This window comes from Ursus americanus, chromosome 26 (genome assembly GCF_024610735.1).
Source record: "Ursus americanus isolate L20-20 chromosome 26, mUrsAme1.1.p, whole genome shotgun sequence".
NCBI classification, from domain to species: Eukaryota; Metazoa; Chordata; class Mammalia; order Carnivora; family Ursidae; genus Ursus; species Ursus americanus.
Window position 1 is genome coordinate 43,282,089 of NC_142152.1, and position 24,960 is coordinate 43,307,048.

A 24,960-nucleotide genomic window follows, 5' to 3' on the forward strand; every position below is an offset into this window, starting at 1 on the left:
TTTTGTTGCAGGCCACGGAACAGAGAAGGCATTGCTGAGAAAGCGGACGCACAGGCAGGGAACCCGCGAGCTAGGGGGCAGGCATCCTAGGGAGGAGGGATCAGCAGGGGAGGGGTGAGCCAACGTCAGGTAAATATCAAAGGTGGCTTCAGGTGACCGGCACTCGAGCATCATAATCGTCACAGTAACGCTGGGATCCCCTGCTGCCCGGCGCTGGGGTAGCTCAGAGTGAGTACTGCTAACTGCACGACCTCTCTGGGGGGCCTGGAACCTGGGGTCTGTGACACAGAAAACCCTGAAAGGGTATTTTAACACATCAAATGCAGTTTCTGTAAAACGTAAGAGGTGATTACCTGTGCACATAGTGAAGCTGATGGATGGAATCGATGGCCAACACCATTTCGCCAATGTAGAATCTTGCCATATCTTCTGGAAGCTTGTCTTCAAATTTACTGAGCAGGGTCAGTAAATCACCACCCACATAGTAATCCATGACTAAGTACTACAAATTGGGAAGAGACGAGAGAGAAGAGAGTATTTAGTCAGCACCAAGCCTGACAGCTAAAGGCCAAACTCCCACTGGGAGTTCTTTGGCTCTTCAAGGCTGGATCGATGGCTTGCTCCCACCTCATCCAGGACTTTCTCACTTTGATGTATCCTAACACTGCTGTACTTTCAAGTTAGGCATTTGGCAGAGAACCACAAGAGATAGTACATTTAACCTATGAAGAAAGTGACTAAAGGGCTTGATGCTGGAGAAGGCACAATAAAAGCTAGAGAACCAAAGTAGTAGCACGATTCGTGATCAAGTTCTGCCGGGTTTGAAATCATTCTACAGGCCGTTACATCACAGGAAGAGGACACTGGACTGGAGAGGGGAGGTGAGTTATCTAAAATCACATGAAACCAGCAGCTCTTATTAGAAAGGTGATCCCATGAACAAGCTGAAAGGTAGGTACTTGTGAGTACACCCTATGAAAAATCAGAACATTTACTGCTTATGTAGAAATTAAAGCCATGAGAGAAAAACATCCAGATGCCGGTGTCCTGCTAATGGGACTGAGACAAGGCCTCCCCTCAGAGCCGGCTCGTCCCAGGACAAGAGGTGCAGGGCGGCCTTCTGTCTGAGAACAGCCTCTCGGCGCAGCACCCTGAATGCTCTAATGCCTGATGGGGCATCTCACAGGTCAGGGAGGCCCAGGACAGGTGAGACTGTCACAGACAGAGTCAGGGTTGCAGCTGCTGGGGTCACCACGTCTCAGGGACTGCTGGAGAAGCAGACAGGCCCCACCTCAGAGCAATCACCTCCTTTGAAGCCAGTTTCCTTTGAAGAGACGGCTGCTCTCGTCTGAACAGTTAACCTACTAACCAGCAGAGGAGAAATACCTTGGTTACCGAGCCAGAGGAACAATCACTTCGTATTTACTGAGACCCTAACAACGGCAAGAGCTCCCACTCAGGGGGCAGCTACTATGTTCTGTGCGTTCAGGCTCTGATTCACGCCCGTCATGTCTGCGAATGCCCACCGCAGCCCTCACCACAGGCACGAGCATGATCCCCTTTACAGGCGAGGAAGTGAGGCTCGATGACACGCCCGAAGTCACCCAGCCAGTAAGTGACAGAGCCAGGATCTGAACACAAGCAATCAGACCCAGGCCCACAATGGCAAACATGGCCCTCGGTGCCCCATGAGAGAAGACAGTAGCCACCACGCTGCTGGCCTCCTCTGAGGGGCGGAGCCTCCGCTCTAGGCCCCTGCTCTCAAAAGCACTTGTACTGACAACCTCCCATCCTGCCTCACAAACCGCTCTCAAGACTCACCTCGGCTGACCCCACCTCTCTGCCTGCTCTCACGGCACCGCGGCACTGCAGCCCGCCTGTCCAAGAGTGAGAGTCCTGTGTAATCATGTCCCCCCTCACCCGTATCCGCAACAACTCCTGTTTCACTGAAGACCCTCGAAGGCATCCACCGAGCTAGTGCTTTCCCTCGTTCACTCTCATTTGCTCATTCTCAGCCAGGAGCCCTTGGCACCCTTCTAAGGCAAGGGTGCTCCTCCACAGAGCTGACGTTGAGGGGAATGCCAGAGACCCTAAGTAAGTATGGAGATAGTCACAGTACTCTCAGGGAGCGCTAAGCACGGAAGAAAACGGAACCACACACCATGTTAGAGCACGACCAGGCTGCATGGACCATCGGGCAGATGTCTGGGGCCTACGCGACAGGCAGAAGCTGGCCTTGGCATGGGCCGGGGATCATGTTCCAGACAAAGGGACATGTGCAAAGAGAAGGACGTGGCCTATTGGGGGAAAGAGAGAACAGTGACTATGGCTGGAGCGCGAGCAGGGGTGGGGGTGAGGCCAGGCCCCACTCTAAGAGCCAGGGAAGCTGCTTGGAGGTCCTGGGCTAGGAAGCTGCAATCTAATTTACTATGAGCTTTCTCTGCCTGCCCAGGAAGAAGAGACTAGAGGATGAGGGCCAAGAGCAGGGCAAGAGAGGGGCTGGGAGGCCATGATGTGGCTGGTCCAGGCAGAAGGTGAGGAGGACAAGCACTGGGGAGGGCAGAGAGGACGGATCATCATGGATATCTGGAGGCAAAGACCAGAGCACCTGCTGCCGGACGCACGCAGGGTGAGGGGGTAGGTGAACGAACAGTGAAGTTCGTTCTAGCTGAAACTCAACGGTTTCCACATCTGCCTAGAAATCTAAAAAAAATAAAAGTAAAAACGTAGTATAGCAGGGCTAAATGTGACTGATAGGCTCCTGGAAAACGAATCTGTAAAAAAAGTAAACTATAAGGGGTTATAAGGCAGACACACAGAAACTCACTTTTAGAATAAGAACTAAACCAATTATTTCCTCTGTCACGTAACACAGGATTCTATGTGGGTAAGGCAACGCCCTTTTAGTTACTGGTGAAACAGGTTTAATTTTTATGGCAGGCGAAGTTTAGAAACCTACAAGACAAATCATAACATGAACTGGCTCAGGAGGGCAGCCCAAGGAATCCACACGAAGAGGGATACCGAACACAGCCCGCCCCGCGCAGCGCTCGGCCCCGAGCTTGCTGGGCCTGCTTCGCACCTGCCCCACAAAGGTGCTGACCGCCACTGTCCCAGAGAGAAGGAACTTGCTGAACACACCAGGCGGGGGCGGCAGAGACAGCAGCCAGACCCTGGTCTGCCAACCCCAGTACAAGGACCCAAGAAGGCCCGAGTCCCTGCTCTCCTTCTCCCTAATTGTCACTGTACCTGTATTTGTGCAACGACAGACACTCAAGAAGACGGCTTCTTGGCTGGAATGCCTAACTGACCGCCGCGCTCAGAACACGTCTGGTAATACCTCACATCTCAGACTGCAACGTGCCGTGATCTCAGGGAAGACGCGCTGCTTTCCCTCTGTACAGACCCATGGTGCCTAGACCACTCGGAAGCCTTATTCAAATCGGAAATGGGCTGGAGCCGGTCGCCTCTGAAGGGGATTTACGCGGAGAGGGCCCCAGGGCGTAAGGACTTGCGGTCTGTGGCGAAGGGCACTGCGCACCACTTCCTGCCACAGGCCGGGCTGTGGTCCTTGCTCAGCCCCTGCATCTGTGTGACAACCCTGGGCAAATGACTTCATCCCTTCCTGCTCCAGATGCCCCATTTAAAAAGTGGTGACAACCATGAATGCCTAACCCACGGGGTCCCTGGGAAGATGGGACTGAGGTGACCCATGCACCTCTGCTCAGTAAACATAATGGTCCCCTCTGCAGTAACAAGCATATATATTTTAAATTTTTATTTTTTTAATTTTAGACAGAGCACACATGCGTGAGTTAGCAGAGGGGGCCGGGGTGGGGGGATGCAGCGGAAGCGGGAAAGAATCCCAAGCAGACTCCACACTGAGCACAGAGCCCGATGCGGGGCTTGATCTCTCAACCCTGAGACCATGACCTGAGACAAAGCCAAGAGTCGGATGCTCAACCACTGAGCCACCCAGGCGCCCCTATTCTAAATTCTAAATAAAAGGTATAATAAACCTTTTTACCTAATTCTGGGCATTTGAATCTAAGGGGCTTCTTTGATGTTTGAAAGAGACTGTTCTGGAGAGACCCTACGCCGCTCGGCTTGCTATAGGAAACAGAGCACACTAGCGAGGAGGTCCCTGCCCTGAGGCTGTGCTGACCCTCAAAGGCCCTGCGGCCACGGCTGGAGCCACTCGGGCTAGAGGAGCGAGGCAGAGACCAGCTTCTCTGAGGTCTGTGCTCGCCCGACACCTGGAGCTCCACGTGAGGACGTCAGGTTTAGGTGAACCTAGAGTCACTTGAGGAATCCAAAGTGCCTGAGACCCAAGGTTTGGTTTCCCTTCACTCATGAGCTGTTGTGTCTGTGTTCCCAGGTGTCTATGTTCACGTCCAGGCACACATGTGAATCACATGGCTGACTGGTCAAGACTGAAATCCCAGCTCAAGTCAGGAGAAACAGATGCCAAGAGTCCCCCAAAAACCCACGTCAGAAGGCCTCAGAGAGCCTAGCTCATCCACCCGGGAGGACTGCAAACCAGCTCAGTGTCCGGGCTGTCGCCAAGCAACAGAGGTGGCAACAGCCGCCTGGCATAAAGGGCTGACCCTGTGAGCCCCTGCAGCACTCTCTCATTCTTACACATTGACTCAAGATGGAAAGTGTGTGACACCCCAGCTTACAGAAAGGGAACAAACCCAGTGAAGAAAATAATCAGGTTATCGAGTGATTAGAAAAACGAAATATACAATCTCACGAGTCTATTTTTAAAAAAAACTCCACCTGATTACATTAAAACAAACCCCGAAGTCTTCTCTGGTCCTATATACGTTTAAACGACGTCAATGTCAAACCGTCTTACTCAGTTTCTAGTAACAGCACAAAGGCACCAACAACAGGAATGAGCCGCACGCCGTCCGACAGAGCCTCAGCCGCTGGAGACCCACACGTACCAGGTAGTTCTCGTCCTGAAAGGCGTAGTGCAGCGTCGTGATCCACTGGCAGTCCCCGTTCACCAGCACATCACGTTCTTCTCGGAAACAAGCTGTCTGTAAGGAATCAGGGGGAGAGTCGGTCTGTGTCCATCTAAGAAGTACAGTCCCAAACAGAGGGGACCCTGCTGTGACCCAAGCTCTGGAGACAGTGCAGGAACCCCGCCCCCAGGCGGCTCCCACCCGCTCCTCAGTCGTTCTTTACCCGCACGGGCTGAGAGGCCGAGCGCCTCCAGGTTCGTTCCCGCTCCTGCCCACATGGGCACTGTGGGCTGCTGAGAACTCCTTCCTCATGATGGGCCTTTGTCCCCTTCCCTCCGCCACCACCACTGCGTGCCCACTGCTCCAGCCAGCATGGGACGTTCCGCCTGGCTCGACGATGGATGCCAGCCCCTCCCACCCAGCAATGACTGACTTCTCCTGACCAGGCCAGCTTCATCTTGATGGCCTATGGTGTGGCCACCCCGTGTCTGCCCGTCTGTCACAGACCGCATGGTGGGCAGGAGGGGCACACAGCTGCTTCCTGATCTGAGGCGGGACACACATGACCCTGACGGGGTGCTATGAAGACCTGGCCTGTCACATGTGGGTAAAGGCTAGCTTTCAGGCTGTCATGGTTTAAGAGCTTCACTGCACAGGCGGCCCCTGTATTTAAAATGCCCAGGCTCTCTGGCACAATTAGAACAAAGCGTTCTCTTTACTGAGCACAGAGCATTTAAACTCCTTATATCTGAAACTTGCAAAGCTTCACAAAAATCAGAGTGGCACTAACAGGGGCCCTGTCGGCCAGGCACTGGAGAATTCTGCCCGTTCTCTCAGGAGACTCACAGTGGCCTGTACAACTTTTTTCCTACAAGTTCTCTGTTCTGCACTTGCTTTCTGAAGTTCTTCTTTCAAAAGTAAATGACTGAGGTACATGTGCCTCAATTCTACTAATTAAAAGCAGAGAAAATGATTCGAATGGGCCAGCAATCAGCTTACAATGTCCAGACGTACAGAGACCAGTGGTCCCAGAGCCACCGTGGTCCCTCAGCCAGTGGCCACTGAGACCACAGGGCCTGGTGCAGGGCGGCCATAAGACGTTCCACGTTCTCAAGCATTGACCTAGCCACATTTAGAATGGAAGCCATTTTTTTTTTTTTTTTTTAAGATTTTATTTATTTATTCGACAGAGATAGAGACAGCCAGCGAGAGAGGGAACACAAGCAGGGGGAGTGGGAGAGGAAGAAGCAGGCTCATAGCGGAGGAGCCTGATGTGGGGCTCGATCCCATAACGCTGGGATCACGCCCTGAGCTGAAGGCAGACGCTTAACCGCTGTGCCACCCAGGCGCCCCATAGAATGGAAGCCATTCTTAACCCAAGGATCAGCAGCACCGTGACCCACAGACAGGAAATATACGTATGATTCAGCAATTGTGTTTTGTTTTGAGAGCAAACTTTCAGGACTTTCTCTTTTTTTTAATTTTATTTATTTATTTTTTTAAAGATTTTATTTATTTATTCGACAGAGATAGAGACAGCCAGCGAGAGAGAGAACACAAGCAGGGGGAGTGGGAGAGGAAGAAGCAGGCTCATAGCAGAGGAGCCTGATGTGGGGCTCGATCCCACAATGCTGGGATCACGCCCTGAGCCGAAGGCAGACGCTTAACCGTTGTGCCACCCAGGCGCCCCTCTTTTTTTTTTTAAAGATTTTATTTGACAGAGACACAGTGAGAGAGGGAACACAAGCAGAGAGAGAGGGAGAAGCAGGCTTCCTGCTGAACAGGGAGCCCTACGTGGGGCTTGATCCCAGGACCCTGGGATCAGGCCCTGAGCCGAAGGCAGACGCTTAACAACTGAGCCACCCAGGTGCCCTGGGACTTTTTTTTTCTTAATGAGCAAAACAGATGAGCTAAAAGCCCGGCACGATCCACAGGTTACGAATTCACATGGCTTTGCAACTTCTCTGTCTTCTCTTGTTGACTACATGCTTTTAAAGATTTTTAAAAGTTAATATAAAATTTAATGTTCAAAATAAGCTTAAATAAGATAAAAAAATGAATTATTTTAACCAACATTTTATATCAATATTATGTTTTTATACATATCACACACACATATATCCCATTACATGTATTCTGAGATAATCATCATAATTATCATCATAAATCATATATAATCACAATAATTCTTGGGCTTTGCAGAGTATGCCAATTAGACAGGATTCTAACCAGATTTAAGTTTCAAAATTCCATAATTTTAAAATGTACTCACCATGCCATTTGGGTAAATACTAACTAGTATGAAAGGGTGAGAATCACCCCTCCCTAATCTTGAGACTTCTCTCTCCTATAAAAATGTAAACTTGAATGAATTTGCTACTAGCATTTAGTCCCCCAAATGCTGATTCTTCCCCCAAACTTCTATGTAACACTACCTATTGTGTTCCCACAGAAGAGTCACTTCGGCAATGTTCCCGTGACGACCAGAGCACCAGTGGTGCCGCGCACGAGGGCTGCTGGGGTGCCAGATGAGGAAGACAACGTGAGGGTGAGGAGTAGAGACCAGTGGGGCCACGGCAGAGCCACGGGCCACCGCCATTTGGAACCCAGGTGACTGCACGAGTGGTGATGCTTTCAGGGAGCAATCTAGGCATGAGGCCTAGCGCTGGGCGCACGTCAGGAAAGAGGAGCGGTACACACGGGACAGAACAAGCTGTCAATGGCAGACATGATGAACTCAAGATGCTGAGTGAGAACGCCCACCCACCTAGTTAATGACACCCTGCGCTCAGGAGAGTGATCGGACCAGGATAAACATGTGTGCTGCTATTTGCCCAAGGGGGCACCATCGCCCCAGGTAAGAACCACAGAACGCAGGAGGAAGGGCCGCCTAAATTACAAGGAAGGCTCAGAGTGACAGGACCAGGGAAGGAGTTCTCAAAGCAGGAGGCGGCCAATCCTAGGAGCGTGCGGGCCCAGGGTGAGCCTGCTTCACAGCTGGGACGCCGCAGGGGTGGCGAGGACGGTGGAACGGGCGAGGCTGGACCTCTGCCACAGGTGCGCGGAGGGCACTGTGCCTGGGGTAGTCCGGCGAGAGGACACACGTAAATGACGGAGCCCGGGAAAGGAAGGGTGCTCGGCTCCCCGACGTGAAGCGGAGCAGCACAGCCTCACAGGCTGGTGAGGCAGACTAGGGGGCGAGTCTGGACAGCACGGGGGAAAGCTCGGGCTCGCTCCGCAGCCTCACCTGTCTCCGTCAGGGGCAGGGAGCGTGAGACAGCCACCCCAGACACAGACACAGGGCTCAGGAAAAACACATCTGAAACCGCCAAGCGGTCAGCGTCTACTTCTACTTACGATCTCCATCCTCCTTCTAGGAGCGAGTATCAAAGACATTTCTGGACTTAAGTAGGCTCCAAATTCAATAATGCCTTTTGCGCATGAGGCATAACTGCAATAAATGCCTAAAATTTCCGTGATGGCTTTAATGTGCCCTTGCAGTAAACAGCCCTCGCGGGGGAAGGGCTCCGCAGTGCAGCGGACAGCAGGGCAGAACGGAGCGCGCGCCAGGACGGCGCTGGCGTCGTGGCGACAAAAAGCAGTTCAGTTTGGTCAGGAAGGGAGGCCCAGATCTGGAAGGGCTGTGGTCCAGACCCCACGTGGCTTCGTGGCCCTTCTCCTCTCACATAAGCCCCCGTTCACCTGTTGACTAGTCATCACTCGCACTTACCTCTGCTCTTTTAAGCATTTCCCACTTGTTGAGGATTTTCATGGCATAGATCCGTTCAGTGTTCTTCATTTTGACAACAGCAACCTGGAATACAAACAGGGGTTTAACAAAACTGTAGTTAATGGAACAAAAGGCCACACCTTGTCATATAACTACAGTGAAATCTTAATTGCCTGGGGGAAATGAAATGCTGGAAAATGAGCTGCTGAGGAAAGAAGAGTTTTTTATGTGAACAAAGATTTGCCCTTTTAAGCATCAGACTTGATGTTAGCCACGCTGCACCTGGCACCTCACTCGTTCAGCTCAAAACCCCCCGTGGTAAGCCATGTGCACACAGGGGGTTCGCTGTCTTCTTTGGTGCATGCCTGGGATTCTCATCAGAAAAACTTTAAAAATCCACTCACTACTCCCAAGTCTTCCTCCCCGTGTCCGACGGCTCCGTCCCCAAAGTGTTTCTACCCGCCCCACTAGTGCTCACTCCTCTCTCGCACTCCCACCGCCAGCCTCTGCATGTGCCAGCTCTTGCCCCTGAGATCTTTAAGAGGTGATGAGTACCCACATGGGCTCTGGAGTGTGACTTGGGCAAATTCTCTTCTTTGGGTTTCTACAACTAGAAAAGGGGTAATAGCAGTACTGACTTAGGACTGCTATGAGGATAAAATGAGCCAATATGCTTAAATGTGCTCAGAATGGTGTTAGGCACACAGCATGTTCGCTGTCAGCCACATTCTTCAAGGTACAACTCAAATGCCACCTCTTCCAAGAAGTCCCACTGGATTTCCTGACCCCCACCAAATCTCAGATGAGCTCTTGCATCACTAAGTCTCCATCACAGAACCGTAAGCTGCTTACCTATTGGCTGTACCTTTCCGCTGCCAAGGCAGGCAGCCACACAGCACGTATCAACTGAATTATTTACTTCCTGGCTTTCTAAACAATAACACCATCAAAGTAAGCATACAAGCTCACATGCCCTGGGCACTCTCCCCACGCTGGACCGTGCTGAGTAATTTGCCTGCACCGTCTTGGGTGACCCTCACCACGACCCTCCATGGCTGCTGTGTTTACAGCCACATTTTACAGATACGGAATCCGAGGCTGGGAGGTTGAAACAACATGCTAAGAAGTGGCAGAGGCTCACCCTCGAACGCATGCATGTGAGCATTACCTTATAAAGACAGTCACAATTAAATGTTACCTTCCATGGGCCTGATGACTGGCGGGGCGGGGGGGGAGCAGGGGGTCCACAACAAACACACCCTGAAGGAACCCCAGAGCCTGCTGAGCGTCGCGGGCGCCTCCCACACTACGTGACTTGCAGCCAGGCTCCCTCTGCCCACCGTGTGGACCCTGTGGAATGACACTGTCCTCCGGTCACCTCCCTTGGTCATCCCTCTCACTGCCAGCCTGGCGCTCACTGTGGTGGCCCCACTCAGCACACCACACCTATTCAAGTTGCTGTGTCTTAGCCATGGCCTTAGATTCACTGACCAAGCTCACTACAGCTCTGCACAGAGAACAGAGAGGGTCTGAATAGAAGGTCTGTGAGCTCCCCAACATGTCTAACAACAACAACTCTGGGCATGTGGTCTGTCATCTCATCAGGAGTGTCAATTTCTTCTTGGGAACCAGCTACAATCAATAGGTGAACTATTAGTGTTAAAAAAAGAAAAGCTACTATAATGCAATCCGTATCAAAATATCAATGGTATTTTTCACAGAATTAGAACAAATAATCCTCAAATTTGTGTGGAACACCAAAGACCCCTGAGAGCCAAAGCCACCTTGAGAAAGAACAAAGCTGGAGGCATCACATGCCCTGATTTCACACTATCCTACGAAGCTGTAGTGGTCAAAACACCACGTCCTGGCACAAAGACGACACACAGACCAATGGAGCAAAACAAGAGTCCAGAGATAAACTCATGCTTATAAAATTAACTAACCTTCGACAAAGGAGGCAAGAATAAGCGATAAGGAAAAGACCGTCTATTCAACAAATGGTGCTGGGAAAACTGGACAGGCACATTCAAAAGAATGAAACTGGACCATTTTCTTACACCATACACAAACACAAAAATAAACTCGAAATGGATTAAAGACTTAAATATAGGGGCGCCTGGGTGGCACAGCGGTTAAGCGTCTGCCTTCGGCTCAGGGCGTGATCCCGGCGTTATGGGATCAAGCCCCACATCAGGCTCCTCGGCTGGGAGCCTGCTTCTTCCTCTCCCACTCCCCCTGCTTGTGTTCCCTCTCTCGCTGGCTGTCTCTATCTCTGGCAAATAAATAAATAAAATCTTAAAAAAAAAAAAAGACTTAAATATAGCACCTGAAACCATAAAAATCCTAAAAGAAAACATAGGCAGTAATCTCTTGGACATCAGTCTTAGCAATATTTTTCTGGATCTCTCTCCCCAGGTAAGGGAAACAAAACTATTAAGACTACATCAAACCAAAAAGCTTCTGCACAATGAAGGAAACCATCAACAAAACAAAGAGGCAGCCTACTGAATGGGAGAAGATATTTGCAAATGATATGTCCCATAAGGGGTTAACATCTAAAATATATAATGATCATACACAACTCAATATAAAAAAACCAAACAATCCAATTTAAAAAATAGCCAGAAAACTGAAGCAGACATTTCTCCAAGGAAGACATTCAGTTGGCCAACAGACACATGAAAAGAGGCTCAACATCACTCATCATCAGAGAAATGCAAATCAAAACCACAATGAGACACCACCTCACACCTGTCAGAATGTTATTATCAAAAAGACAAGAAAAAATAAGTGTCAGCAAGGATGTGGGAGGACGGGGAACCCTCGTGCACTGTCGGTGGGAACGCAAACTGGTGCAGCCACTCTGGAAAACAGTATGGAGGTTCCTCAAAAAAAAAAAAAAAATATAACTACCATTCAAATCCAGCAATTCCACTTCTGGGTATTTATCCAAAGAAAATGAAAACACTAATTCTAAGAGACAGAAGCGCTCCTATGTTTATTATAACAGCCAAGATACGGAAATAAGCCAAGCGTCCGTCAACAGAGGAACGGATGAAGAAGGGATGGCACATACACAACGTAACACTACTCAGCCATATAAAGAATGACGTCTTGCCATTTGCAACAACACGGATGGAGCTGGAGAGTATTATGCTAAGTGAAGTCAGTCGGTCACAGAAAGACAAATACCATATGATTTCCTTTACATGTACAATCTAAAGAATAGAACAAAACAGAAACAGACGCACAGATGCAGAGAACAATGTGGTGGCTGCCAGGTGGGCGAAACAGGGAGGAAAAACACTGCACAGGATTAACTATAGACGTGGTCTAACTGGGAAGAAATGGTGGAGCTGATAACATTTGAGGAAAGTAATGAAATTCGGAAGATTACAAGCCTCAGGAACAGTCCAGATCTTGCTGAAAACGAGATGCAGAGCAGTCTGAACGCTCACCAGAAGCTTACTTCTTCAGAAGGGCTCACCAGGGCACAGACTATGTCCAGGAAACACGCCAATGCATCTGATAAATACCCAGAAGGAGAAAGAATGTATCTGTCCACAGAAAAACACCTGTCAAGTCAGGAATATGTAGAAGTGAAATGTAGGAGTCAAACAAATGTAAAAACAAACAAAAAAACCTCATATATTACACAAGCTTCCTCCATCGCAGAACTTATAAAATAAACAGTTTGTAAAAATCTTTAGTTTACCAGAAGCTTCTTCTTGGCCCAAAACTCAGTCTTAACTGTGTAAATGAGGTGATGATGGTACTACAAGTATCTCCAAAATCAGACATTTCCATAAGGAAATACAAACTGAAATAATAACTTTATAAAACATTAGAAAACGATTTGGGGGCGTGGGGACCTGACGACCATCTGTGTGTGACACCTGCTGCCAGCCCAGGTCTGGTCTGGAGGGACCAGAAAGAAGGCCGTGGAGAACGTTACTGGTCAACTGACAAAACTGGTATAAGACAGATCCGACAAAAAGTATGCTAAGGGAAAATGCACATTCATGAACTGTGACTACTTAAAAGACTACCTCCCATGAGAAAACAGTCTCTGAAGTATCAGGGGAAGCACCTTGCTTGATGCAGGCACATTACTCTCTGTCCTTCAGAAAGAATCACACACTAACATACGCACTGGTGGGGGGGGGGGCATAGCCGCTACGATAAAGCAAATGAGACAAAATGTTAACTAAAAAAAGGCAATCTGGGTAAAGGGCTAGGGTGATCTTTGAACCATTTTATTCATGCATCTGTTCTGTTACTTTGAAATTGTTTCTAAACAAAGCTTTCAAAGCTTTGTTTCTTTTTAAAAAGTCATTCTGGGAATAAGAGACAGCAGCGCTGAGTGGTTGAGCCCATGGGCTTTGGGTCAGGCAGGTGGGATTCAAGTCCAGCTCCAGCACAAGCCACCCTGGGCCCACAGGTCTCAGTCTGTCATCTTTCTGGTGGAGCGGTATACAGGTGGGGGCTAGAAGGTGTCAGTGCTCCCACACTGATGAAAGCACTTCCCAGACCAGCTGTCCCCACGATCCCGAAAGTGTTTCCAAAGCCATTGTGCTCAAGGAAAAGGGTAATACCCCAAATTTTCCCAATCTTGTTTACAGAATCATCCAGAAACGTTTCTCTCAACTCTGAGTGGTGGTGGCGGGTGGGTGCAATTCTGAGCTCCACGTTTCATATGCTCCTGCCATGGGATGTGGAGGGAGTTCTGGACTGATCACTCTCTGGGAGGGGGCTCCTGAGCGGCACGTCCTGTGGTCTCAGTGGTATGGGTCCACATACCCGGGCTCCACTGCAGACCCTCACAGACACTTACCCTCCCCTGGCATGTCATTAGGAAAAAATAGCTCAGTTAGAACATACATATTCTTCATACAGACGGTCCCAACATTGTAAGAGTCCTCATTTCTGTGATCTGCTCAGTACCGGCACTGACTGGCACTGAAATTGGGCACACTTCAGGTACGTGATGACAAGAATATCCTAGGGAGGCAACGGCAATAATGCCTCATTACCACAGAGTGCCAGGTAACGGTAGCACCATTAAGAATCCAAAATTCCAGTCACGGCGGTGGGGCGCAAGGGTGGGGGCGAGACTTACACAGGCTGCTAAAGGCTGGACAGGAGCAAAGGGAAGGCAGAGAATCCAAGGCCTTTGCAAAGGCCCGGGCAAGGGTGGATTTCTCTTAGTGTGGGAAGAACTTAAAAGGTGATACAGGTCATCTTCTTTGAAACTCAGAAAACTGAGTTTTGCATTAAGTTCTCTGGCAGAGGAGGGCATTAAAACTAACTAACGTATTTGGGAACAATACTGCTGTCTCCTGTTCTTCCGTTTTCTCTCTCCTGCCCTTGGGCGTCTTCCTGCCCCTCCTGAACCCTCTGCTATGGCTACAGCCTGTAGCCACAGATCTCTGTGAGGGCCTGGGCCTTGCTTGTGTCTGCACCCAGAGCCTGGCCCAGGTCGTGGTACAAGGAAGATGATCAGCAAAAGTATACGCTGCCCTGAGTCAGGTGTCAATTTCAAAAGGCCTTCTCTTTCTCCTCACGACACAACAAAACCAGATCCTACATCATCACATAACCTACTTAAGCTCAAAGATGTGTTATTTCTGAGCAGAGCTCACTTTTTTCCCTGTGGTGCTGCTGCTTGCTGAGACATACTCCTAGGGACAGGCCAGGGAGAGGCGGTGTGAAGCCAGTGGGGGTGGTGGACAGCAAGGTGTGAGGACCTGGGGCTGGGGTCTGATCTGAGGCCAGAGCAGTTTCCAAGGGAGAAACAAGGGCACGGCAGACAACCATCCACACTCGCTCAGGCAGACCAGGGCTTTCTCCTTCGACTATTTGTAAAGCATTTTTGGAGGAGTACTTCCTTTCTGTGTATTCTACTGAAGCTGATAAAGTAGGCGCACCATCAGGTGCTTGTAGCGGAAGAATCATCCAAACTATTGACATATTTCCTAAGACAGATGACAGGCCTTGTTTCAACTCAGCACGCAGAGAAGACATGTCAGAGCCAAGAGGCTACCTGGTGAACTCACTGCTCTGCTCTCTTTCTCGGTGCACAACGGAAAACGTATGCCTGGCCCAACAAACTCCACACCGTATTTCGTGGCACTGTCATCGTGGCGGGTGGGCTGTCAGGTAGAGCCCATCTGCTGCTATGGTGGGACAGCATGTCACCGCTGGATTTTTCCTCAGAACCCCCTCCGTGCGCGCGCGCACACACACACACGCGCTTCCCCAGCCCGGGAGAGCTAAAGGGAAAGTCTAAGCAGAGGGGTCAATCCATGTCAAAGTTTAAGAGGTGCAGCTCTTCCGCACTGACTGTAAAACCACCTGACCCTGGTCTGCTGCGGGAACCTGAGCCTCAGCCCTGGCGGGGGCACGACACCAACAACAGCACTCGGGGCAGAGGCCACGGCCTCCAGGGCTTGGCTGTCCAGCCCAGGGCAGTGAGGCCGGCACGCCAGAGACGAGCGGAGGTTGGGAGGGCCCTGCGCGCCGCAGACCCCCTCCCCAGCATGGGCAGCCGGGCTCGTGAGCGGCCTGAGCACTGACGGCAGGCGAGCTGCCCAGGAGGAGAAGGGCTGTTGCTTTGCCGTCCTTGCACTCTGTAGAAAAGGACCACCGAGCCATTTTTCAATTAACAAATGGATTTTTAATAGACTTGTCTCTAAAAAGCAATATTCAGGGCGACTCACCTGTCACAAGCTTCTGTTTCTCCTTTTCTCTTAATTCTATCTTTTAGACTCTGCCCACCAAGTACCACTCTCCCAACCATCTCAATAATGACCCCCTCCCCAGAGCAATGCAAGGGGTCCTAAATATGCTGGATGGGAGCTGTTGCTGTTTTGGCCGTCAGGCAGTCAGCGCAGTGCAGTTGATCTTACCTCTCCAAAAGCCCCTCTTCCGATCACTTTAATTATTTCGAAGTCTTCTCGATGAAGTTGCATCTCCTTCACCAGTTGTGTAAATGGTTTGGCTACAAATTTAAAAAAGCGAAATCAACAATTTACTCAAAAAGTTGAGACTACATAAAAATTCAATTGACTGGGGGCATTCTACTAAATCACGCAGCTTTTTTAGGAAAAAATTTACTTTTTAAATGTTTAATATCTGGCAAGTTTTGGAAAGTCTGTGTTTATGTTCAATTAATGTAGGTATTTCTCATCTGCCTACACATCACTCTCTGTTGTTAACAAACAGTGCCACACAAAGATCCCCCGGTAAAAATCACTAAAGCTAGGGTCTACCTCGCTGGGAAAGCAACTGTGGGGCCCATTCCCAGCTGTCCCGCAGCGACTGCCCACTGCAGCCCACAAAACTAGCTATCCTCCAGGTGAGTGAGCGCTGGGCTCCACCTGTCAGCTCAGTGCAGCCACAGGGCAGCTGGGGAAACACGAGACATTCTCCAAGAATGGTGGCGACCTTTACAGTGCGGGCAGTGCTCCCGGACATTGTAACCATCCTTGCTAATAGCGTGGAACCTCTAACCGTGACCTCAGTAAGAAATGGGGAGAAGCACTTGCCACGGTACTCACATGTTCTGAATTTTAGGAAGAGGAAACTGAGCCAGGTTTCTGTGGACAGTGTACCGGGCTGATTAGTGTCATGTCTCCCCCTGCCCCGCCCCCCAATCAATGGTGTCCACCCAGAACCTGGGAACGTGGTCTTATTTGGAAGTGGGGTCTTTGCAAATTAAGGTGAAGTCACAAACAGGAATGAGATGGGCCCTAAATCCAGTAGGACTGGAGTCCTTATTAAAATGAGGGAATTTGGACGCAGAGAGAAAAAGTCACGTGGAGATGGAGGCAGAAACTGGAGCGATTCTGTCACAAGACAAGGAACGCTGCCGCCGCCAGAAGCTGGAAGAGACAGGGAGTCTTCCCAAGGGCCTCCAGGGGAGCACAGCCTGCTCACACCTTGACTTTGGACTTCTGACCTCCAGAACTGTGGGCAGAAGAGGGCTCAGTTATGTTACACCACCCCCCAGTTCATGGAAACCACTCCGGAGTGTGGGTAACTTGCTTCCAGGAACAGAGCAAGTGGCAGCACAAGGACAGATTCACGCGGTTCACCCCAGGGGCAGCACCCTCTCCACCGCCACCCGTCCTGCCCTTGGTCTGACATCCATTTAGTTAATCACATCTCTCACACCTGTTCTTATTAGTCACCTCCAGGCCTAAATCCCCATTTGATGCTAACCTGTATTCTATACAGTTCTTTTTTTCAAATTCTCCACTACTAGCTTTGTGAAACATTTCCACTGGGGGAAACTGGGCAAAGTGTACAAGGGCTGTTTCTGTATTATTTCTTACAACTACACCTGCACCTACCATCATCTCCAAAAAAAGCCAAAACAAAACCTGCAATCTGACACTTTCTAGGCTTCTAACTGAGCTCCATATTATTCATCTAACGCTACAGTTTTCCTCTTTAACTAGAGGCTTAATAGATACCACTAAGGTTCGATCACCATGGTTCACTGATGGCGGTAACAAAAGCCAGAGCACCGGAAGGTTCTCGGTGCCTACAGATAGTGAACTATTACCACTATTGGTGTAGATGTCCATTGGCATAGAGATTGGGGAACAGAACACATAGAGCCTGGTTTAAAAAAAAAAAAAAAATGGCCAGGCTAAAGAAAACCCTTGACCTACAACTTGAAAGGTCATCATGGCTCATCTTTATTTCTTTCAAATATCACCCAAAATAACCATTCCCAGAACTCCAAATGGGAATATGTACTTCAAAAAGCCACCAAAAACCTCAACCTCTCTTGGTATCTTCTCGGGGAACCACATGGTACCATTCCTCCTACAATAAAGGAAAAAAACCCAAATCTGATCAGTTCTGTTTTACCACCAGAGGAGAGAGCTACAGAAAGGAGAGCACGCTGACCAGCTACGAACAAACTCCACCACCAGGCACAGGCTAGCGCACGCCGCAGGACGTCTGCCTGCAGACGCACAATGCAACGCTCCGGACTCTTCCACAAATACCCGGGCCACTCACCAAATGTGGAAGCCCCTGTTGTACAAACCAACAGTCATGAAAATCAAAGAAAATTCCACCCAGAATCATGCCACGAGTCACTTTAATTTGTCCATGTCCCCATTCCATCTTGCTCGTAGACACAGTCCATGTTTCATATCTTCTGTATTCTTTTATTTTCTTGGACATTTCATGTCTCTGTACTCAATTATCATTTTAACAGATGCATACTATTTCCTAAGTTGACACACCAACAACTGTAAATGGTACATCTGTTGGACAGACAGGTTAAATTTTTTTTTTTTTAAAGATTTATTTATTTGAGAGAGGAGAGAAAGTGCACACGAGCAGGAGGGGCAGAGGGAGAGGGAATCCGAAGCAGACTCTGTGCTGAGCGCGGAGCCTGACACGGGCTCAACCCCACGACTCTGAGATCACAACCTGAGTTGAAACCAAGAGTTGGACACTTAACCGACCATGCCCCCCAGGCACCCCTCATTATTTTCAAAAAGATTTTATTTATTTGAGAGAGAGAGTGTATGCATGCACGAGACTGGGAAGGGCAGAGGGAGAGGGAGACGCTGACTCAGTGCTGAGCACGGTGCCCGGTGACCTGGGGCTCGATCCCAGGACTCTGAGATCACGACCAAGCCGAAGTCAGACGCTTAACTGACTAAGCTGCTGCCTAGGCACCCCTAAACATTTCATTTTTAAAACTATTATCTTCTTGGGATGCCTGGGTGGCTTAGCCAGTAAAGCATCTGCCTTCAGCTCAGGTCATGATCTCGGGGTCCTGGGATCGAGCCCCGCATGGGGCTCCTTGCTCTGCGGGGAACCTGCTTCTCCCTCTTCCTCTCCAGCTCCCCCTGCTCGTGCTCTCTCTCCCTGACAAATAAATAAATATAATTAAATAGAAACTATTTTCTTACAGGGAGTAACTTCATGATGAACATTTTCATGCACACAAGTTTTACTATTTTAAAATAACTTTTAGGATGAAATTCCAGGACTCTCCAAAGCACACTGTTGTTTTCTACAGCTCCTAATCTGCCTCCAAACTATCTCCTGAGTCACCACTCCTGCCCCAACACCGTAGGAGGATGTCTCACCTGCCTTTGAAACCCACAGTTCTCTGAGGCCCAGCGAAGCCAGCTGTTTGCCCTATTACACGGATGATCCACTCATCCCATTTGCTTGCTAATCACATCTTAATCTTGTTAACCAACTGCCTGGTGCTTTATTCTTTGTCAGACTTCATTCCTGTAAATACCACACCTCCATTATGTTCCCGCTTTTCATCTTAATTATATTATTGTATAGAAATTATTACTTTTAATAAAAGTATTTTTAATAAAACCGAATTGATTCATTCCTCCTTTGTCACTTTACTATTAAGGCTTAGATGGGCGCCTGGGTGGCTCAGTCGTTAAGCGTCTGCCTTCGACTCAGGTCGTGATCCCAGAGTCCTGGGATCGAGCCCCGCATCGGGCTCCTCCGCTGGGAGCCTGCTTCTTCCTCTCCCACTCCCCCTGCCTGTGCTCCCCCTCTTGCTGGCTGCCTCTCTCTGTCAAATAACTAAATAAAATCTTTAAAAAAAAAAAAAAAGAAGAAGAAGAAGGCTTAGAAAGTTATCAACTCTTTCCAGATCTGGTATTCAATCCTGCTTTTTGCTAAATGGCTTTTCAAAGTCATTAACCTGTCCTTTGTTGTTGGCGCCTGCTGCTGGAGCGTGAAGGGTTACTCTCCCCCCTCCAACCATCTCTGCGTATATAAGTGGCCCAGTCTGCGGGGGTGGGGAGAGCTCCGGCCTCGGCCTCGCACCAGGAGACTCCTCACACCAGGAGACTCGGGCCCCAAGTGCACCAGCTGGTAGTCGGCCATCCTAGGGAAGTCATGTCGTCCTCTGTGATTAACTTTCCTCACCCATAAAATGGGCAAAACACCTTGCCTGCCCACGTCAGGGGCCCACTAACAATGACACCAAGGTAGGTGAAAGGGCCTCGTGGCAAGGCTGCCACCCACATGCCCTAATCCCTCTGTCTCTGCTCTTTCCACATCAATCATCTTACTTACCTTCCTCATCAAGTTTCCTTTTTTTTTTTAAAGACTGTATTTACTTATTTGAGAGAGTAAGTGAGAGAGAGTAGGGGGGAGAGGGAGAAGCAGATGGACGTGGGCTTCGGGGGATTGTGACCTGAGCCAAAGGCAGACACTTAGCCCACTGAGCCACCCAGGCGCCCCCTCCTACTCTTTGATAGAAGAATTTTGTTGCCTTTTTTGCCTTGTACACAGTTCTGCACAGATTTCCCTGAAATGGATGGACACGGGTTCATCAGGGCCAGTCAGATAAAAGGGAAAAACCATGGAAACAGAGATGAACACTTGAAACAATATCCAGCAGTTCTGAGGACAGTAAAAATATGACACTGGTGTGTAAAAATTACTAAGACTGCATTAACTAAAACCAGAATAGAGAATCACACGGTAGCAGCAGACCACCCTGCTAATAAGCACACAGGTGTAAGGGGCCATGAAATCACACTGATCGGACAGGACTTAACAGGTGAAAAGCAGAAAGGGTGACATTTCAAATGGGCTGTCAATCAGTATCAATACAAAAACAGGGTGACCCGCCATCCGGACTGTAGAGTCAAGAGACAGAAAACACGCTGTTATATGAATAAGAAAATCTAACATAAAAAACTGTTAACAAGGTAACTAAAAAACAGGAAGGGAACTTACCACAGAGACAGAAGACACAGGAAGCAACTCTACTGCCCAAAGGATCAGGGGAACCGAGGCAAGATGCTGGAATTTTGGAAACCCCGGCAAAGGGCTCCGTTGAGCTGAGGGTGGGCTGCTACCGCTGGTACTGGGGTCTCTAAGCTGAAAGGTGGATCCCATGGGCTGGGAGCCAGGGAGCTGCGAGGGAGCCAAGGCCAGCTGATGCTGGGGTCTCCCCAAGTGTGGGAGAAGGCCCACCTGGGACCAGCAGCCTACTGCTAGCAGGCACTCTGGGCAGGAGAAAGAAGGGTTCCCAAGGGCACCACTCAAGGGAAGAGGAGCAGGCAGGAAGTCCCCAGTCCCTTCTGCCTCTTCCGCCCCCTCTAGTCTCCTACTAGCACCCTTTAGGCAGAGCACAACAGGGAGCCAGGTCAGAGCCCAACCGGGGAGATGCTGAGGTCAGGAGGATGTCCCTGCAGGGAAACGAACAGGGTGAACAGGGAGGGGAGATCTGTTCTATACAGGAGGACGGATCAAATAAGTAAACAGACTCAGGAAAGGGGAGCCTGGTTCCTCACCGTCAGAGAAGGGAGCTGTGAATAAGTTACGAATCGTGCAGTACTGGACTAGAATCGGAGGCATCAGTGTGACCTCTTGATTTTCAACGTACAGAGCTATCAAAACACAGACATAAATGGCTGCGTACATCCACTGCGACCTCGCTCCACCCACAGAGAGGGCCTGGGGGCAGCAACACCCCAGCCACAAGCACATGGAGCGCCTGGTCTCCTGCAGAAGATCCAGGCTCCTTGAGCCACTCCAGAGCCCAGGCTGGGACACCTTGTGCCAGAAAGGAAAGCCATGGTCCAAGAGAAATGGTTAATCAAAGCAGACGCCGACCGTCGCAGGCTGTGCAAACGAAACAGGACGCCAGGAGTCCACACTGATATTCATAAATCTAAAAACTCTGATGAGAAATGAGATACTTATATAGTTTCAAAGCACATCCAAACGAAACAGATCTCAGTGCCAAAGGGAAACAAGTGGCTTTCCAGTGACGTCTGGCAGACATTCGTACCTAAGTCAAGCCAGTGAAGTGAACGTGGTCACCATTATGTGGCAAAGTGCAATTGTGCCGTCACCCAACAGGGCATAGTGAGGAAAGGCAGCGTCGCTTCTGTATTTTCCTGCCAAAGTTACATAACCTGAATCTAATCATGAGGAAACAGGAGGTAAGCCTAAATTAAAGGAACATTCTACAAAGCAGCCCACAATGTTCAAAAATTTTAGGGTAATGAAAGTCAAGGCAAGACTGAGGAACAGTTCACACGGAAGGGAACTGAAGGGCCCGGCCAGGCCGAGGAGGGGCAGCGTGTGGCTCTGTGCAGGCCCGGGTGCCACGGAGGGGAATATCAGCGGGCTGGTGGCCCTTCCGTGGGCTTGGAAGAGCAACTCACCCTCAAAGAGTTGGGGGCACTTCTGTGTACTGCTTGTTATTTGCAACTTTTCTCTGAGTTTGAACATGTTTCAAAAAAATTTTTAAACATCTTTTTAAAGATTCTCTCTCACGATCTGGAAAACAGGCTGTAGGGAGAAGGAGTGGAAGTAGAGAGAGCAGAGGATGCTGCCTCCCCACAGGAGACAGCAACGGTGGCTTCGAGGCCCACAATGACAATGACAGTGACGTGGTCCCTGGACACAAGGAGGAAAAGGCCGCGCCCGGGTTAGGCTCCCGAAGTGCAATGATCTGCGATGTGGGGTGAAGCAGAGGAGACTCGGGGGACTGTCCACGTGGATGGGTGCCACCGACTCACAGCAGACAGACCCAGGGATGAGCGGGCTTCGGTGGGGGAGGGAGCAACGATGGAGCGGTGGAGTCAAAGTATTCCACAGTTTCCGCTGCGGAGCCCAAGACAGCGAAGAGACCAACCTTGTAAAATCCTACTGCTGTTTCATACTTTCAAAAAAGCATCACTTCGGAAGCACCAGCTGCCATGGGGGTGGAGGAGTGGTGAGGCCGGGAGGGGAGAAGAGTCTACTGCCAGGAAACTGGAGACAGAGCTCCCTGGGAGGAAGGAAGGCACCGGCATTTTTAAACCCTTTTCTGTCTACCAACGTTACCTACTGACTTAATCCAGATGGATTGGGATGCTCTCAGAACAGAATGTTACAGGCAGAATTTTATGAATTATATCCACTGGGGCGTGACACAGCTTGTCACATTCTCAAAATACACAAAAAGCAAAGTAAAACCACAGCAATGGAAACACCAGTAAGGACTCGTTTTCAGTATCATTTACACCAAGGCTCTCCTAGAAGACAGACATCTTACGTAACTTGAAGAAAACAGATCAGCTGTACTACTTAAAATGTTTCGTTTTCACGGTGACGGTGAACTTGTAGATTTTGAAGTACGACATAGATAACTGTTACAAATTTTGTGAAGAGTGACGTCGCCTCTCCTTCGCGTCCCATGAACACACACAAAAAGGTACCAACTCAGCAAGTACTCACTGGGCGCCTCCGATGGGCCAGCACCTGGAGACCGTGCTGAGGACAGAGCAGCGGGGCCCAGGCTGACAGCGGGCCCCTGTGGGAGTCTAGCTCCGCCCCGGGTCGTGTACCATACACACCTCTCCCTGCAGCTGCGCCTGCGCACCGTCTCAGACCGCTCCCCACCACCCCAAACCCCTTGGTCCCAAAGCCACCTTTTCCCGTCCCTCTGACGCAGACCTCATCGCTCGCCGGCCTGTGCCCCGAGCGCCCACTCTCCAGCCTCTCCAGTGCTCTGGTCCCACAAGGCCACGGCACAGCCTTTGCCAGAGCTAAGGTAATGACATCGCTTCCCCACTTACGATTCCTCCACAGCTTTCCATGGCTCTTGGCTAGAATGTGCATGCTCACAGAGCCTACTGCATGTGCAGGCCCTCCTGCCTCCCCTGGCTCCCACTCCGGCCTCGCCCAGCTTCACCCCTGTGTTCCCCTCGATCCCGCATTATCTGGGGTCTTCTGTTACTCAGGCCCTCAGTCAACCCTGGGTCTTCCTAAGCAGAACCTCTGCCCGGGGCAGCCCTCTCACCCCCGCCAGCTCCTGCTCATCCCTGGGATCCCTGAGGCAGAAGGGGAGGTGACCCCCAACTCCAGCCAACTGGCCAGGTCAGGTGCCTGTGAGTCCCCTCAGAAGTAGGCCTCAGAGCGGTACCTGCTCGCTGCCATCTTCCCCACTGGACTAGGAGGCCCAGGAAGCAGGGCTACCTCCACCCTGTTAACACCTGCTCCCCAGGCTCCTAGCGCAAGGATGGGAACGCAGCTGACTGAGGGACCGCGGCATGATGCGCCATCAGGAAAGGTTACTTCCTCTACAGGATGGCCAGGCAGAGTTCCCAAGGTAAAAATACTTAACAACCTGGGGTACTTTCCACCAAAAAAGACTGAATAAAGCTTTAGCCCTTAGAGAGCCAAATGTTTATTAGATTTTTTCCCCTAATCTCTTCATTCTTCCACAACCCAAGATTGTCCCCAGTAGAACTTCTCTTGATGCCTTGAATTAGGCAATGAATTAATCAATCCATCGCGGGCAACCCACTGGCCAACAGGAGATCCCAACAGTAAGGAAAAACTGGAGTCCAGTGTTCCCTTTAAACAGGAAACACTTTGCCAGGAAGAACCGGGGGCGGAGGGAGGATCCTTGGCTGAAACTGACAGAAAATCATTGTGAAATGAGAAAATGATGCCCCCTCCCTCCTCGTTGGTGTGTTTAGCCAGAGAGGAAATAAGATCAGAGTGGCTGAAAGGAGTGCCCAGGGAGAGACAGTCAGAGGAAAGAGGACTGTGTCACAGGGTAGCAGCCCACAGGAAGGCAGACGGGAAGTCCCACTCTGTCCCTTCCCAGCACGCACCCTGGCCTCCCCCTGGACTCGACCTGCACTGCACCCCTGTCACCCACTCTCTCTGCTGCTCCAGCCTCAGCCACTCACTGGTCATATATTTGGAAATGGAAATGTTACAGATTATCCAGTCCAAATACTACATTTACTACCAAAGAAACAGGGGCCCCAAAGGCCAAGGGACCAGGAGTCAGCTCCACTCCACAGTGGGGTGCTCTGCTCCTAAAAGTCCTCCCCTGGCAGCTGCCAGCTGCAGCTGTGGTCCCATCCAGAGGCCACAGGACAGAGCAGCAACCCCCCAGCTGGCTGGGTACAGGGGAGGAGCCCAGAGGGCACTGGAAGCCCCAAGGTGGAAGGCCAGGAACATGCCGGTGGACTAGGGACCTGGTGTCTGCTGAGGAGAAGCGGCCCGGACAGCAGCCCAAGGACCAGGAGTGTGTCCACAGCAGAACACTAAAGCGGGCAGGGCATGCCCGACTCCGACGAGCACACACTGAGAACTGGAGAGCAGGGCAGGATGGAGACAGTCGGCATGTCATCTAGCAAGTGGCAGGGAAAGCTGACACTTTCCTACAAGTACCAGCTTAGAGTTCCAGTTCCCAAACTGCTTCAAATTCATCCTCACAGTTCA

The 24,960-nt window shown here is 50.2% G+C and overlaps 1 protein-coding gene across 4 annotated transcripts in view; it reads right to left on the minus strand.

Moving 5' to 3' along the window:
- Positions 1-24,960, minus strand: part of CDC42BPB (CDC42 binding protein kinase beta) — a 102,245-nt gene that overhangs the window by 44,905 nt on the left and 32,380 nt on the right. For all 4 annotated transcript variants that reach the window (XR_015721897.1, XR_015721898.1, XM_087856238.1 and 1 more), the window contains exons 2-5: positions 15,615-15,706; positions 8,704-8,787; positions 4,953-5,048; positions 354-502 (exon numbers count right to left, since the gene is read on the minus strand). Coding sequence is in view for 2 of the 4 variants with exons in the window: in XM_087856238.1 (XP_087712364.1) it covers positions 354-502; positions 4,953-5,048; positions 8,704-8,787; positions 15,615-15,706 (421 nt within the window). In the remaining 2 variants the exon portion in view is untranslated. The remainder of the gene's footprint in view (positions 1-353; positions 503-4,952; positions 5,049-8,703; positions 8,788-15,614; positions 15,707-24,960) is intronic.